The sequence below is a fragment of the Mustela putorius genome, unplaced genomic scaffold (genome assembly GCF_011764305.1).
Source record: "Mustela putorius furo isolate JIRA1106 unplaced genomic scaffold, ASM1176430v1.1 tig00003854_pilon_pilon_pilon, whole genome shotgun sequence".
Classification (NCBI taxonomy): Eukaryota; Metazoa; Chordata; class Mammalia; order Carnivora; family Mustelidae; genus Mustela; species Mustela putorius.
The window spans coordinates 8,753,302-8,766,133 of record NW_025422006.1 but is presented as its reverse complement, the minus strand read 5'-3'; the positions used below and the strand labels follow the sequence as shown (position 1 = coordinate 8,766,133).

At 46.0% G+C, this 12,832-nt stretch overlaps 1 protein-coding gene across 3 annotated transcripts in view; it reads left to right on the top strand.

Annotated features, from left to right (window-relative positions):
* TRPM3 (transient receptor potential cation channel subfamily M member 3) overlaps positions 1–12,832 on the top strand; it is a 251,974-nt gene that overhangs the window by 188,018 nt on the left and 51,124 nt on the right. For all 3 annotated transcript variants that reach the window (XM_045065092.1, XM_045065091.1, XM_045065093.1), the window contains 2 exons: positions 3,837–4,088; positions 9,462–9,636. In XM_045065092.1, the coding sequence (XP_044921027.1) occupies positions 3,837–4,088; positions 9,462–9,636 (427 nt within the window). The remainder of the gene's footprint in view (positions 1–3,836; positions 4,089–9,461; positions 9,637–12,832) is intronic.

The following is a 12,832-nucleotide window of genomic DNA, read 5'->3' as shown; positions in this document are numbered from 1 at the left end:
TGCAAAAGGAACCAGCATAATAACCCCACACCCACAGGTCTTGCTTGAAGTCAAAGCCAGCCCCCCGGGGCCATCAGAATGTGAGCTGCTAAAATGAATGTGCTCAGGCAACGGTCCACCAGAGGGCTCTGCAACCCTGCTAAACGTGCCCCCACGAACTCCCCTTCCCTAGGCTGGGAAGGCGGGCTTGCCCTGTGTGAGGATTCTTCTGCATTTCCCCCTGGAGTCAGCAGACAAGGCCTCTTCCGGAAGAATTACTCTTCGTCAAGTCCACTGCACCCTCAGGAGCTCCGGAACAATCCTACTCATTATACTATAGTGAGTGGGAAAATGTTATCAGGCTCCACAGGGAAAAAAAAGGATTCCTACAAATACATAAATTCATCCTTGCCTTCGTTACCAAGACAGGTTAAAAGCTCAGTATCTTAGGTTACAGCTCTCGGATGTTCTCTTCCAGAAAAAAAGGGATGCAGTATCTATTAGACGCCATCATATTGGGATCATTTAAAAAAAAAAATCTCAATATATTTAGAGCCCTTCTTTTGGCCTTTAAACTGCTTTGGGGATACTTAAATTCTAATCGGCATTCCTCCATCCTGAGAGTTTGGAGGTGTGTACTAGTCCCTTTCATGAGCTGGATTTTTTTTTTTTTTTTTTAATGGATGCCTGGCCTGGCCCTGTTCTAGCTGGTGGTCTACTCTTAGGTCTTCCTATTCACAATGCCTTCTACTTCCTGACCAGGGCCGCGGACCTCCCATCTGTGAACTGAACAACTGTAATAAATTTGCTGCGGTCTTTGTGCAGCTCTCTGAGAACCGAGGGCTGCTCCTCACTGGTCCGGGCTCTGCGGCGGCTCAGCGCCAGCTCCCCTCCCGTGATTTAACGCCCTGATGCATATTCCTTCCCCATGATAAGCAGAAAAGGGAAAGACTTGGGCTGGGAGACTGGAATCCCTCCAGGGACCAGACTGGAAGAAGACAGGGAGCAGTCTGTACTCCACGGACTGTTCTGGAAGAGGCTGCCAAGCAGGCGGGCTGCCAGGAACCTCCCGGCCTGGATATCCATTTCTCCTGAGGCTGCATGTACCAGCGCACGGGGCCGGGCTCTGCAGCCTCGGGTCAGCAGGGGGTCAGCCCAAGAGCCCGGCTTCGGAGGGGGCAGCGCACAGGGAGGCGCGGACCCCCTTCCTGCCCCGTCCCGCCTTTTCCTCCTCGGCCTGGCGAGGCAGCCGCCCCCGCCCGGCACCCCGGGACCCGTCCGAGCGAGGATGCCCGAGCGCCCCGAGGCCGAGGACCCCACAGGTCCCGCCTCCGCGTCTCCCGCAGCGCGCGGGCACGCCCGATCCTGGAAACGTGGGAAAGTCTGCAGGCTTCCCGGCCTCCCCACACACCAGCGGGGCTTTGCGGCTTCACAGGCGGCGCTCCCATTCCCAGCGCCGCATACTTCTGCGCGCGGTCACCAGCACGGGCCGCGGGGGTCCCTCGAGGGCCCGGAACTGTTTACAGCGCGCCGGGGCGGACGTCCTCCCGCCCGGACCCTCCTCCCCGCAACCCCGCGAGGGCACCGCGGGTCCGAGACCCGCCGCCACGCCCCTTCCGCGACCACGCCCCTTCCCGCCGCCACGCCCCCTCAGAGCCCGTCGGAGAAGCTTTAGCTTCTGGGGCCTTCGCGCTTCAGTTTCCCAGCAGCCCCTCAGCCCTGCCCTTTGTTGTTTACGTTGACATTTCACAAAAAGATCGCTGCCGTTTAAAAAAATGAAGCTGTCAGCCCCTGTGTTGACCCGTTAGTTGAAGGAAGGTGTGGACCCAAGGTTAGAAAACTCCAAGTCAAGGCCCGTCCCCACCCCACCCCCGCCCGCCCGCGCACGCGGAGTTTCTCCTCGTGGAGACGACGCCGGGTGAGAAGCCACCGGGGCGGCGGCAGGTGCGGGGATCCCCGATGGGTAGGACCGTGGTTCTCGGCCTGTTGTCACCGGCTTGACCTGGGAACTCGAGCAATGTAAACTCCCGAGCCCCGCAGCCGGCGCGGCGACGCAGAGGCTCCAGGCGCCGGGCGCAGCCGTCCGCGCTCCCGCCCGCCCCGCCGCTGACGCAGACGACCGGCTCCCGTCGGAGGAACCCCGGGGTCAGGGTTGGGAATGGCGCGCGGCCGAGCGGGACGCGGGAGGCCAGCCGCCGGCGCAGGGGTTCGCGCAGCACTCCAACCCCTCGTCCCAAGGCCTCCCTCCCTTAAGATTTCAGGCCGAGGTAAGCCATGAAAGGGGGACACAGGAGTCCCATAAATAGCTGCAGATTCGACCTGCCCTGCCCCCGTCTTTGCTGTCCTCTCCTTTGAGAGGAGGTCCCGGAGCTGGGAAAGCGGGGCTGGGGATGATGGCGGCAAGGGACCGAAGTCTCCGGGGAAACCCCCAGGCGAAGTGAAGGTAGCCCAGCTCTCCAACCTCCTGGCTCCCCGCCTCCGCTGGCAGGTTGTGCTGTGGGCGGGGTGGCAACTCCCACCATACCACTGTGCCTTTCCTAGAGCCTGTGTGTGGCAGCAGAAGAGCCCCTCTAGACTGAAGGTCCGTCAGGGTCCCCTCCCCCCACCCCAGCTGCCCGTGATGTAGGAGGGAGCGGAGAATTGCTGTGAGGACGTGTCCATGTAGCAGTCAGTCAGCAAACATTTACTGAGAATCTGTTACGTCACAGGCCCTGGGGAACCAAGGGTCTGTCTTCCGAGTTTACAGTCTAGCGGGGTTGATAGGTAGACAGACACATACAGCATATTTACATGCATGCAGAAGCTAGTATAGTGGAACATAAGGGTAGTATGTTAGGGACTGCCTTGGGGATGGGGAGGCCCCTGCAGGTAGGGTAGTCAAAGAAGTAGTCCTAAGAAGGGAAAATTAGAGCAGAGACCTTGAGGAGAAAAATCTGGGAGAAAATGCCCAAGAGAAGGCACAAGTGCAAATATCCTGAGCATAGAATGAACTTGCTATGCTGGAGACACAGAATGAACTGTGTCTGCAGGTGTGGAACGGCCAGAATAAGGTGGAATGTGACATGAGGCCGCGGGAAGAAGTTTGGATCTGTCTCTGTTTTTATTAGAAGCCATCGGGTGATTTAAATATTCACTTATCACAATTTGCTTTAGTTTTTTTTTGTTGTTGTTGTTGTTGTTATTGAAGAAAATGAACAACTCGTAAGGGTCCAGCTTGATGGCTTTCTGTCTACCCGTACAACTGTGTAATCGCCGCCCAGATCATGGCTTCAGTTTTTAAAGATCATTCTGTGTGCTCCTCAGAGAATGGATTGAGGAAGGGTGGGCATCCCTGGTGGCAGAGATACTGGTTAGAAGGCTGTTGCAATCATCTGGTTGACGTGATAGGACTTAGAATAGAGTGGCAGCAGTGGGTAGTGGTGAGAAGTGGTTGGATCAGATCGTATTTAGAAATAGAGGTGATATTGATGCAATTCTCTGGATGTGGCGAGAAGACTGAAGGAGTCCTCCCTGGGGATCTGAGGAACTCAAAATGGTGGCACCAAGATGGAGCAGAACTTCAAGAGATTTACAATGTATTAGGAATCAGTAATTTTATAGTAAAACCCTCATGCGTGTCTTAGGGTAGTAAGGCAACCCAAAGGAGAAAAATTCTTGCTTATATTTGGGTCCAGAATGTTTGTCTCTGCATGGCCTAAGTTTAGTTTGGTTGTGTATTCACAGCATGCACATATCCAAGTAGACCCAGGTAAACAAAACAAGCTACGGATGTCGACTAACAGTCCAAGCATTTTCCGACTGCACCAAAAACCTAGACTGAAATCAGACCTAAGCCCGTTCTCTTTCCTGTCTTTTAGATTCTAATGTCGGAACCAGGGAAGTTGCTGCAGAAAGTGAAGGTGTGGCTGCAGGAATACTGGAATGTCACAGACCTGATAGCCATCCTTTTGTTCTCTGTCGGAATGATCCTTCGTCTCCAAGACCAGCCCTTCAGGAGTGATGGGAGGGTCATCTACTGTGTGAACATCATTTATTGGTACATCCGTCTACTAGACATCTTCGGCGTGAACAAGTATTTGGGCCCCTATGTAATGATGATTGGAAAAATGGTAAGCAGGATCCTTTGATTCCATGTGATACACTTGCAGAGGAGGAGTTATTGCAGAGACAATAACAGGAAGAGGAAAATAATTCATTTGGGCTTGCCGTGATGGTCTGAAATGGCCCTGGGGGTGTTGTTGTTTTTTTTTTTTCATTCCTTGTGAGTGTTTAGGAGTTTGACTACATGTGTATCCATCACTGGAAAATTAATCATCACTCACCCATTTACTTACTGAAAAACAATCACAGATCATCTATTTTGTGCTAAGCACTGGAGTAGGAGTTGGGTATATAAAGGAGCTCATTCTCGGAGATCAAAGATAAGAGAAAGAGAAGTAATTACCATACAGTATGAGAATGCTGTGATAGAGAGGCCTATAAAGTATAAAAGAGCATAGAAAAGACAGTGTAGGTCAGGGAAGGCTTCCCATGGAGGTTACATTCTCGCTGGATCTTGGAGGAGGAGTGGGTGTCCACTCCAAATTTTTAACAGGTTTCTGGATTTGTAACATTTCTTCTCCACCTCCTCCTCCTTCTTCTTCCTCTTCTTCTTCTTCTTCTTAATGAAGTGCTTGAAAAATGCCTTTCCCTCTGCAAAGGGAAGAAAATATAATCTATTTTTGCTGAGTTCAATTAGGTTGAATTTGAGTAAGTGTCCCTTACTTCACCTTTACAGGGCATTCGTGGAAGAGCCAAATACCTCCCTCCCACCGTGGTAAACAGCTCTTACTGAAAATTCTCTGTGCTGATAACCTCCATTCCACTTCTACTTGGGAGCTGTTGAAAACCAACCCTCAGTCAATAGATGTCCTTTATAATTCTCAGTCAAGTTTTACTATATACATCATCACTGCTGACCTTAGGTCAGCAAATCAATATTTGTTATCATTATTAGCGTGTATGTGCGTGTATAACTCTACTGAAATGAATCTTCAATAACCAAGTCTCTTCCTACAGAAGCACTGGCAAACACATGCAAAGAGAAGAATTTGAATCCAAAAGGAAGGGGTTGTGAGACCTGGAGCAATTTATTTAACCTCTTTAAGACTTTAGTTTATTCATTCAAAGTAATTATAATAAATGCAACGTTATATCTTGCAAGGGTTGTTGTGATGATTAGAAAGAACATACTAAATAGCTAATAGGGTCTGGCCCATAGTAGGTAGATGATAAATGACATCTCTTATATTTATGTTCACTTTATGTTAAAGTATAATAAAAGGGGCGAAGAGGGACAGGGGATTGGTGAGCATGGTTAGTCTGCTCTATTCTTAACCCTTTTGTACAAAAGCTTGCAATCTATAACACCAGTATTGCTTAGGGGTTATATCACCAAGCCCATTCTGGAGAGGAAAATTGGAATTCAACAAGCCTGATTTATTTACCCAAAACCAAATCCCAATTCAACTGGGATTTTTGACTAGATAAAATATGTATATCTTATTCCGTTGCACAGCCCGTTATATAATCTTCTCTGTGTTTTAGTAATGAATTTGGGATTGTGGTAAAGATTTGGATGTCTAAAAGCAGAGCCTCTCAACTTAGAGTCTTCAGGAGATATTTAGAAGAAAGGATTGGTGGACCCTCCACCCAATTTATATGTAAAAAATACACGGGCATATGAATTCCTGGACAGAGAGGACAAGCTTCCCTGAGACTCTCAAATGTATTTTCAAATGGACCCAATGAGAGTGAAAATTATAACAGCTGCAAAATTAAGCTCAATTTTCTTAGCCTGGGCCCTACTGATATTTCAGATTAGATGATTCGTTGTCATGGGGGCCATCCTCTTCATCTTAGGGTGTTTAAAAGCATCATTGGCTTCTACCCACTAATACCAGTAGGGAAGGCACACACACACACACACACGCGCGCGCACACACACACACACACACACACACACACACACTTACAACAGCATTGCCATATGTACTCTGGGGACACACTTGCTCTCTGTTGAGAACCACTACAATAGACGATTACATAATCTGATGGCTTGTTTCTTCTGATTGATTGGTTGCCTTGTTTTGTTTCAGTAAATAAGATCTGAGGTCTCAAACCAGCTAAGTATATTACTTTAAAAACATTGGGTGGCATTGAAATACTTGAAATATCTAAAGTCACACTAAAACAGCTAGCTTATTGTAAAATCCCCGTCTATCATTTTAATAATGGCATAATTATCCCCAGTTTTGACTTGAATGAACCCTTACTATGGAGTGAGCAAGAGAGACGTACTGCATTTTCTCTACTTCCAACTTACGAATGACTTCCCTTATCAGTCAAGAATAAGTAGAAAATGAGTGTATTTGGTGGCTTTGTTCTCTTTCCTGGAGTTTCCCAGATACTTAGTTCAATAATTGAGTCACTCATCTAGAAGAGAGGTAAAATATGCCCATAGAATTTATCATTGAGCCAGATGGACTGCCAGGTGGGATGCATAACAAAATATGCCCAGATGTGATTATTCTGAAAGCCCCTCAACATTAGAGAGTCCCTATTTGGTACTAAACAGCCAAGTAACTCACTGTGCCCTGTGGTAAGGGATAGACAGACAGCTGCTAAGATACCTGGACACAATACTTGATCAAGTAGGATTCCAACTGATCTTTAAATCCAGAATCACTTACTGGGATCCTGACCTCTTTCCTTCATAGTCCACTTCTCAGTGCAATTCTCTAAGCCTAGTACTAAGCTCACTTATATGATGCAGGAAAAAACCAACGATGATAGCTCTCATTTACTCTGTGCCAAACACCGTGTCAGACACGTCATCGTCACTACCACCCCATGAAATGGCTTTTAGTATCTTCATTTGGTACCTAGATAAACTGAAACTAGGCAAAGAACAAAGGCAGGATTCCAGCTTGGGTGGGTCTGACGTCACAGCCCGGCCATCCGGTGCTAATAATAACAATACATGAACATTTACAGGGATCTACCCACATTGCTTCACGTGTTATCACATTTAATCCTTATAAAATTCATATGCATTGCTGTAGTCTTTATTATCCCCATTTTGAAAATGAGGGAAAAACCAAGATTAAGTAACTTGCACGTAACCACCTAAGCTGTTTTTACCAGAACAGTCAAGATGAAAATCAGGTGGTCTAACACCTATACAGAATGCAACCAACGAATAGTTATAAGAATGAGACAGTATCAGCTCTCCTCATGTTGAACCAACTGGACAGTTTAAAAACAGAGGTCCCCCGTTTTTACTAATAATGTTCTGTTTCTGCGCTCTACCAGATTTCAGTATTTGTGTGGTATAGGTTTTTGAGATCTATGACGTTGGGTGGGAAGAATGTTTCTCATCTTTGGTTGTTTGGCCCTGCGGGTAGAGAGCAGACTCAATCTGAATGAGAACAGCCCTGGGAAATTAAATCAGACCAGTTGCTGTGTGTACTGGCTGTTTTCTTGGGTCAGACTGGCTCCTAAATTTCATGAGTACATACATTCCTCTTCCCACTCACCTTTTAGTCAAGCCAAATATACAACTTGAAGGCCCCATTAGTGTTTTCTCATTGATAGAACTTTTTGTAAATGAGGAGTGAAAGAATTTTACAAAATAGAGGATAAGCAACAGGCCTCTGGTGCCTATGAAACTGCTTCAACACAGCTGGCTTGTTCACTCTTTTAAGAGCATTCTGAGGCTGCTATGCTGTGGAAGGAATAACCAATTAAGTCGCATATATTTCTAAAAACAGTGAACAGATATGAATGAACGTCAAGTTTTGAGAGATTCTTACTGAGTCTCAAAATTAGATGATACTTGAAAGCTGGGTTTGGAAGTTGCCTTGTTGGTTGATTAATTGACCTAAAATATATTGAGCCCCCAGTGTCCTCAGGCAAACAGGAAGGCTCTAGTGTTTTAATTCTATTAACAGGCTCTGTGGAATATATTCTTTCAAAATAAGTTTTTAAAGCAAATTTACAGCCTTTATTATCATTGATAAAATTATCATTAGTGTTTCTTTGTGGGTAGGTATCCCTTCAGGAAGTTTGATATCCAAGAGAAGGTCATCTTTTGTATTAGGTGGTTTGATGTGAGGAATAGAAGCCAGTCTCCAACTAGCTTAAGCCCAGGAGGGCTCTTTTGACTTAGAGAAGGGCAAAATGAAACTGGCCTAAAGGGCTGCTTCAATCAGGCCCTCAACCTCTGTCAGGACATAACTCTCTCTCTCTGTGTGTGTCTGGAATATCTGCTTCATTCACTCCTGATCAGTTTCACTAGTGGGAGCCTCAGCCACTCTGAATTCATATCATTACCGAAAAAGAAAGGGAGCTTCTCTCTCCCAGCTTCAGTTGAAAAAAATCCAGAGATAGGATTCTGGTTGGCCCATCTTATGTCGCATGCCTACGTCCTATCGCCGTTGCCGGAGGGTGAGCTACCATGATTAACTTAGCCTGGAAAAGATACCTATCTTTGTGGCCAAAATGGGTGGGAACTGCTTCTAAAAGAAGGAGGCAATGGGTTCTGGCCAGGCAAAATAATAGTGATTATATCCCCATCTATTTTTGGTGATAAAAGGAAAGTAATTTGGCATATGAGAAACAGATCCCAGATAATATGTATCATGAAAACAAGCAAAAAAGAAAGGAATCAAGAGGAACAAGAGATGATATTGTGCTCAAATGCAGTCAAGAGAATTTTATAAACACGTCAAGATGAAAATCCAACATTTCAACAGCAGACACAGAAATGAGCCATGAGGCAACTTGATTCTGTCGCCTACAAAAACACCCTCCATAACTGATAGGATATGCTACAAGAGAGTTAAGTACAGAAAGAATGGTTCTCTGAGGGACTGGTTTGTGGTAGAATACCAAGTGATGAGGTGGACCACAGGAATAAGATGGATATTTGGGTTGTGCTAGCTTTGTTCGCAAATGATTATTTTCTTGAGCATTTGAAATCTTTAGTAGCCTTTCCAGCTTAGGGGATTTACAGCACTGCAGTTGTTCTTGAAATATTTCAATTCTTCTAGTTTCACTTTTGCTAAGAAGAAAGAGACCCTAGGAGGACGTTTGCCATTCCCAGGAACAGAGACAAAGTTAGTACTGGATTCGTAGAGAGACCCGAGCTTCATGTGACTCCATGCCTAATCTTAAGTAGGTGGCACAGACTACAATGAAAGATGATGGGGTTCCATGCCATGTGTGCTTTTTTAAAAATGAGTTTTGAGTTACTGATAAGTTCTGCGGACATTGCTTCAATAGTAAGAAAGTGTTCTCTTTCTTACTTGGACACAGCTGTCTATGTATATATCCCAAAAGTGATATATATTCAAAAGTGAACCTCCTTCAAAGGTTTCCATCACTGTTGGTGTCATAGGAACACTCAATTATACGGATTTTCTTTTGTTTCTCTCTTCCAGATGATAGACATGATGTACTTTGTCATCATTATGCTGGTGGTACTGATGAGTTTTGGGGTCGCCAGGCAAGCCATTCTCTTTCCCAATGAGGAGCCATCATGGAAACTGGCCAAGAACATCTTCTACATGCCCTACTGGATGATTTATGGGGAAGTGTTTGCGGACCAGATAGACCGTAAGCAAGTTTATGATTCTCATACACCAAAGTCAGGTATTGAACTTCAATTGGGTCACGTCTTTTCTGAGTTCATTTGTTTGTTCTCAATAAATGGCTCAAGATAGAGGACCGATTCCTAGCTTGCTATCTCGGAGAAAGAAAATTAAAAAAATAACAATTACAGAAGGCGAATACGCAATTTTCACAAAGTAGTCCTTGGGTGTTTCTCCAGGTATGTCCTTTCTGTGACACATATTGATATCTGACATCCTAAATTTTGATCAAAAACTGTATAAAAAGATCTAAATTATATTTGGGGAATCAAAATCCTAGGGCCATGTGGTGAATATTTCAATATTATTAAAATATTATGTCATTACTCCCACCCCTACCCGAGGCCCCAGCCTGTAAAAACTAAATTCTTTGGGTTTGACTTCAGAACAAATAAACAATTCTCTATTTTGCCATCAGAATTCAAGAGGGCAAACATCTGCATGGTGTTTTCCTTGCAATGGAAACTATTCTTCAGCTCCTTTCCCCCCCTGTCTTAAATTATGTGCTTTTGAGACTCAAAAGAAGCTAGTATTCATTGCCTGGAAGTATGGAAAATGCCTTAGGTTATAAACTGAGTTGCTTGCTATAAATGCCAGGAAAAAAAAAAATAGTATCTATATCATGAAATGATTCAGTGTGAGGAGTGAGCTCCAGCAGGCCCTGAATGTTTCATGCCCTAATAGATGCCGATTCTCTGTAATAAACACCCTCTCATACAGAGTTTGGAGGTAGTTGTATCGTAGGAGTGTGTTCCAGCATTTTATTTGGACCGAATGTCAGGGTACACCAGGCATTGGGAAATTATTTGGGAAGAAAGCATCAGGAAGGAAGTAACTTGCAGTATGGAAGAACTGAATCCCTCCAACAACTTTTTCTCATTTTCCCTGAGGAATTTAGCTCTAGAAATAACATCCCTCCAACATTGTCGAATTAACATTTTTGAAACGTTTTTTGCTGACAAGCCAGCCATCCGAGCCCTGGACCGTGGACACGGATCGGGGTTGCATAACCAGGTAGAGCAGGAGCAAAGCCCTGTCAGCATAGCGCCGCCCCCCCCTCGGCCAGTCCCAGGTAGGACAGACACCGAGGAAAGAAGGAGCAAGCACCAGAGAGGTGAGCCCTCCAGGCCTGTGAGGTGTAGGTGAACCCTGGCACCGGGACCCATTAATATGTCGTTTTCCTGCCTACGATGGATTTTCAACAAATACCTTTCTTAAAATGAGTCATCTGAGGCAAGAAGGCTTTTTGGAACACCTAATTGGAACAAATATTCATTTCAGGAGACTTGGCCAACCTCACTAAGGAAGAATTTTAATTCCACCTCCTGGTTGTAAGATCTTTGGTTGGCAATGTGCAGCCTTCACGGAGACAGCTTTCCAGGGCCTGGGGGAAACCCTTTTGGTACCCTCCCGTCACATGGCCCCCAAAGGCAAAACAGCTTACAAGCCCATCTATAATCATTCTCCTCAGAGGTGAATTGTCTTATCTCCCCCAAGAAATTGCTCTCCACGTACATTATTTTGCCTTTTTAAGTTTTCCTTCCTTCCACAAAATGAGATTAAGCCCCCACGGGTGTTTTGGGCAACGCAACATTTTGGGAGGGGAGAAGACAGGAAGTGTAGGTGTGTTTTATAAATGGGATTCTGTCTGTCCCTCTACAAGTGGCCATTTATTGATGTTGTACTATGAGCCCAACCTAGTGCAACAGACACCACCATCTGGCTGAATAAGAGGACTTCTTATCGTTATTTTAAAAGAAGGGCTGATTGTAGTTTAGAACTGGAACCCCACCCCCACCCCCACCCCCGGGGATGGAAGAGAGGTGTTTCGTGTGAGTGAAGCGTGAAAATACACATCCCTTATTGTTCATTAGATCTGTGGTGCTCTACGTGTGTGAGAATAAATTTCTGCCCCAAATCTCAATACAGACCTGACCCAGCCTTGGATGGATGCAAGCAAGCTGATAACCTTTCCCCCAGTTACCTTCCTTCTTGACATTCCAACATTGGCTGCAATGGTAGCCACTGTTCTAAGCTAAATCAGCCAGTTTGCTGTTTGGAGTGCTAAAGAGCATTTATTTGTCCTTTCTCAAATGGGTATAGGAGGCTGCCCCCAAATCTGTCAATATATTTGGCCAAGGCCATTGAACACCCATCGCTGTCTTGGAAATAATTTGATTTTCATGTTATGGCACTGGACAAGCCCAAGGGTCATTGGGTGACAGCCCCACCCAGCCATGCAGAATTGCCCCGGGAGACCCAAGAACCGAGCTATTTGAGAAAGGTACAGATCGTTTACGCTGCCCTACGGTGTCTTGCCTCTTTTCTGTGCCGTGTCCAGGCTGGTTTGTGAAGCATGTGTTCAGGCTGACGGGATCTCATATCCGCCTGGACCTGCGACCCTGCGCAGGGTCTGCCAGTCCCATCCTGTGGATGTGGCCCTGCGGGGGCCTCGCCCGTGCTGCTCATTCACACACCCCTCCTCAGAGCGACTCATTTCTAACATGATGCACGTGCTCCGTATCTAACTCTTTTTGTCTTGAACCGCAAAGTTGCTGAAGCCATTTGATGTTTGGGGAAATAATCTGCTGGGGATGGGCTGTATGTGGATGTGTAATGGGGCCCAAGCGGTGGGTTATTGACATCGGTCTTGCGCCTCAGAAGGGAGGGCCGCGCTAGCGCCCTCACTTCTGGAAGGCAGCGTTACTGGATGGCAGATTTTTTTATATACACTCCCATTTTTTTTTTCCTTGTCATTTCTCCTAAACCCAGAGACTTTCAATAAGGCCAAAAAAGCCGGAATGAGACTTCAAGGTTACTTTCCAAATGTGCTTAAAGACAGAAAGCAAAAGAAGTAAGAAAGAATGGCGTCACTGTAAAATCACCAAATAATTTAGGGGGCTTTCACCTCTAAACCAGATTAGATTAACACAAATTCTAGGCTGGCGTGAATCTCAGTGATCTGCGAGGCTGAAACATTTGCTTTGTGCCGGGAGCTGGTGTGCGTGCGAAGTCGTGATTGGCAGCAGCGGGTAATGAAACTGGGCAGGGGCAGTCATGGTCTGCTCTGCCGGGGTGTTTTGCCTAGCAGCCTTATGAACTGAGGAGAAATGACCTTGCTGTAGTCGTTGGGTTGATGTTTAAGTTATATATAACAGCAG